The sequence below is a fragment of the Olea europaea genome, unplaced genomic scaffold (assembly GCF_002742605.1).
Source record: "Olea europaea var. sylvestris unplaced genomic scaffold, O_europaea_v1 scaffold703, whole genome shotgun sequence".
In the NCBI taxonomy this organism is placed as follows: domain Eukaryota; kingdom Viridiplantae; phylum Streptophyta; class Magnoliopsida; order Lamiales; family Oleaceae; genus Olea; species Olea europaea.
In genome coordinates this window covers 167,560-171,573 of record NW_019265425.1, presented here as the reverse complement: position 1 = coordinate 171,573, position 4,014 = coordinate 167,560, and the positions used below count along the sequence as shown (strand labels likewise).

At 29.0% G+C, this 4,014-nt stretch overlaps 1 protein-coding gene across 1 annotated transcript; it reads left to right on the top strand.

The window, feature by feature from the left end:
• Positions 1-667: 667 nt before the first annotated feature.
• Positions 668-2,058, top strand: LOC111390678 (WUSCHEL-related homeobox 5-like). The gene is made up of 2 exons (XM_023015743.1): positions 668-1,046; positions 1,662-2,058. The coding sequence occupies exons 1-2, from the start codon at positions 707-709 to the stop codon at positions 1,859-1,861; spliced, it is 540 nt and encodes a 179-aa protein (XP_022871511.1). The 5' UTR covers positions 668-706; the 3' UTR covers positions 1,862-2,058.
• The last annotated feature ends 1,956 nt before the right edge of the window (positions 2,059-4,014 follow it).

The window sequence follows — 4,014 nt, the reverse complement described above, 5'->3', positions numbered from 1 at the left end:
AAAGCTTTAAAAAAATATATTTTTTAATTAAAGACATAACACACCAATAGAACTTTATATGTAGTTGGTGATGAGATTGGAGCTCAAATTCTTTCAAAGGACAAATTTATATATTTAAATTTTATATTACCACATTAATCGTGAATTATATTAATAATAAAAGATGTTAAATAACCGCTTCTAGAACTTAAGATATCAGAAATAAGACATATTTATTTAAATTTAACATATTCTTTTCTATACAAGCTAAATTATGTTTTTATCAAAGAGTCTCACATCATGTGTACATTTTTTTGTATTGAAATAGCTATAGATTTAAAATGAAATATAATATTCTAAGATATATCTTCTCACTTAAAGTTTTATCGGTAAAAGTTGAGATACATTTACACCTTATTTGATATTGATTAAAATCATTTTAATCTAAATCAAAATAAACAATTAATTTAACCACACATTTTATGGATCCACAATTTTACAATCACGCATTTCATTAACTTTTATCAAAATTTATTGAAAATTTGATTTTAGTCCCCACCAAACGAGGCTTAATGTACGACAAAGGATAATAATACAAACATAACAATATTAAAGTTCTTCATTTGTACTATTATATATAGGTGAACTCTCTTCCTTTTGAGTTTAGAAACTGATTAGAACTGAAAGATCAAACTTCCAGAATCTTTATATTGACAGAATTTGAGTGATGGATGAAGTATCAGGCTTTTGTATTAAGCAACGCAGTGGCTACGGTGGCGGCAATAATGGTGGCAGTGGCGGCACGGGAACCAAGTGTGGAAGGTGGAATCCAACAACTGAACAGGTTAAAGTTCTTACAGACCTGTTCAGGTCTGGGCTCCGAACTCCTAGTACTGACCAGATCCAAAAGATTTCTTCTCAATTGAGCTTTTATGGTAAGATCGAGAGCAAAAATGTTTTTTATTGGTTTCAGAACCATAAAGCTAGGGAAAGACAGAAACGTCGCAGATTTTTGGTCGATGAACCTAATGAATTCCACCACCAAGACAAGCTTCCATCAACAAAATGTAAGTCAAATTCTTCGTGAACACTCGACTAATAGTATATAACATTTTGGTATGCAGTGTTAAATCTTTACACTTCTAATAATTAGCCTTTTTTCTTTTAATATTGTCGAGATTGTTGACGGAAATCCCCTTATCCTTCACAAAAAGAAAAAGATACTGAATTTTCTTTTCTTATTTGTTCTTTGTATTCATTGATGTTTCAAATAATTTAATATTTGTATAACATCTCAGTTTAATTAATATCTACAAATTACTTTCATGTTATTAAAAGTTTTAGAACCTTGTTAACGGAAACTCTTTACCCTCAACAAAAAGAAAAAAATGTTGTATGTTTTCGTATTTTTTCCTTTCTCGTGAAGTCCTTTTTCTTAGTGCTTGAAAGGGAAAAAAATGTATAATGTATATATTATGGGTTGAATCTTTACATAATGTAACTATTTTACAAAGTCACAAATGGTTAATAATTATGTAATAACTGATTCGCTGTTATATAGATATGATAACGCAAGAGAATGGTGGAAATTTTAACATTTCTTCGACTAAGAAAAATAAAATGAAAATTTTAAATTGAAAGGCAACCTAAGTAATATTTTCTTTCTGTTTCTTCAATGACAGATCTTGCAGAGTTAAATCAGGTTTCTGAGCCTGAAATAGTACTCGAGACTTTGCAACTATTTCCACTCAACTCATTCACAGAGCCGATGGAGTCGGAGAAGCGTAGATTGTTTTCAAATGATTACTGCAAAGAGAATCCATACAATATTGGGACACAAATGGATCATCCAACATTGGATCTGCGATTAAGTTCCCTGTAAAAGAAGGCTGTCTGAATAGAAAATGTTACAATAATATTGGAGCCTTGGCTAGGTTTAGCATGCATGAACATAAAATTCAAAAAATTATTCAAATCTTGTGATCTGAAAGTTTAAGCTATTATATCTACAATGCACGTAGCTCTAGACAGTGAATCTGTGCTTTGAAGGTTTAAAAATGCTTCGACATTCTCCTCTGCATGCTCGTAATCAAAGCATTTTTTTTTTTTTTTTTACTCTCTGAGTTTACACTTCTTGGATATTATATGAATCAACGTGTATTTATCTCTGTGTGCGCGCTTTGAAATTTGATTCCCGATGATTGTCGCGTTGAATTGAATTAAAAATTCTGCAAGAGATGGGCGGTACCTTGGGTTTGGTTCCATCTTTGAAATTTTTGTCTGGATTTATTAGGTGACACAACAAATTAGAAAACAAAATATATGATTCAGATTGACATACAAATTAACCATTAATTCTTGAAGCCTTAGTCTTTGTGAATGCTATAAGCTTTGTCGGATTATCTTAGGTTAGATCTTTCCCTTTTTAGACTGTACTGATTGCTCGATGGAACAAATTGAAAATACCAAGATTTTTCTTACAGGAAAAATTGACTTAACCATAACCTATATTTATAAATTGGAAGATTAATTGGTAGAACAGAAGCCACCTAAAAATTAAATGCAGACGCTTCACGCTTGATCCTAGTAGCCACATACCATCACCTCAAGAACAAATGGGAAGCTTGTATTTGAATCTTTTGTAAAAACAAAGAAATGAATGTTTAAGGACACAATACAGCAAGCACGAGGAGGTTAACAATATCAATTTTTTCAAAATATATATTTTTAATCATGATATTAAAAAAAAAAAAAAACACATTTGGCAAATGTAGTTTGAATATAGAATACACTTAGAGCATCTTCGAAGGACTTTCTATTTATAAAGAGCAATTTATGCATAATAGGGAGTATCTTTAAATTTAGAAAGTAATTTTTTTATACATTCCAACAAACTCTCTATTTTGATTTTGATTTTGTTTTTTCCAATGAATATTTAATAATTTCTCCATATTTTATGTAAATATAATTTTTTATATATTAATGACAAATCAATTCAAATGTAAATTGAAAATTTTATATTGTAGAGTATTGAAATTTGTAATGTATTAAATGTAATCATTATACATTAAGAATAGAGAGTGGGTTTGCCTTTCTAAAATTGGAGAATCAAACATACTCTTTACTTTAAAAAGTTAAAATAAAGAATCTCTTGAATCTCATTTTTAAGCATTGGCTATCTAAAACAGACGGTATTTTATATTTAAAGAATCTTTTGAATATGCTCTTAATACACATTTTGTTGTTGGTAACTTCACTGGACATTCATTTATTATCAAATATACCATTTTACTATCTTTTGCTATTACGATTTGGTAATTAAGGATTGAACATCCAAATTAGAGAGATTGGGCCTTAACCAACTGTTAGGTCTAATACCTGGATAGAATACTAGGGGATAAAATCGTAAATGCATACATATTATTTCATTTTATACTATTCAATTGTTTTATTAACCAATTTTGCTGCATAATCCCATTAAAATTTCTATGTTACTATCTATGACATTTTCCTTTTGGAACCATAACTGGAAATTTCAAGAGGCAAAGAAAATGGTGATATAAACTCCATATGCTAAATACGTGTAGATTTAAATTCAAACAGAAAATGATTATTACATAGCAATTAACATTACAATTGGAATTACTCATAATCGCCAATTGTTTGAAGAGAAGTTGTAGTAAGGTCTTTGCTGTTGTGCAATCCAAAATTTGATTCATCAGAATTATATTTCAATACTTTTCTTCTATATAGATTGCGTGTAATTTTATCAATTTCTAATATATCCTAACTAATGCAACACAAAATAATTCACTTTATTTTTTTTTTAAACCCAATTTATTGGGCAATTTGGTATTGAATGCAGATTTTTCCTAATATCATGAGTTTCATTTTCTCCAAAATCCATTTACTAAAAATTTTAATTATACAAACTTATATCACCAGTTGAAATTGAACTAACAAGAGCATATGAATTCTTTAATGTCTATAACTTTTTCATTCTGTTGCACCCGAAAATATGAGTTGAATTTATAT

Excerpts from the sequence above, each read along its gene's own strand:
- LOC111390678 (XM_023015743.1), top strand. The coding sequence starts at position 707 with ATGGATGAAGTATCAGGCTTTTGTATTAAGCAACGCAGTGGCTACGGT. Across the intron at positions 1,047-1,661 it reads CAAGCTTCCATCAACAAAAT|ATCTTGCAGAGTTAAATCAG; the intron begins GTAAGTCAAATT and ends CTTCAATGACAG.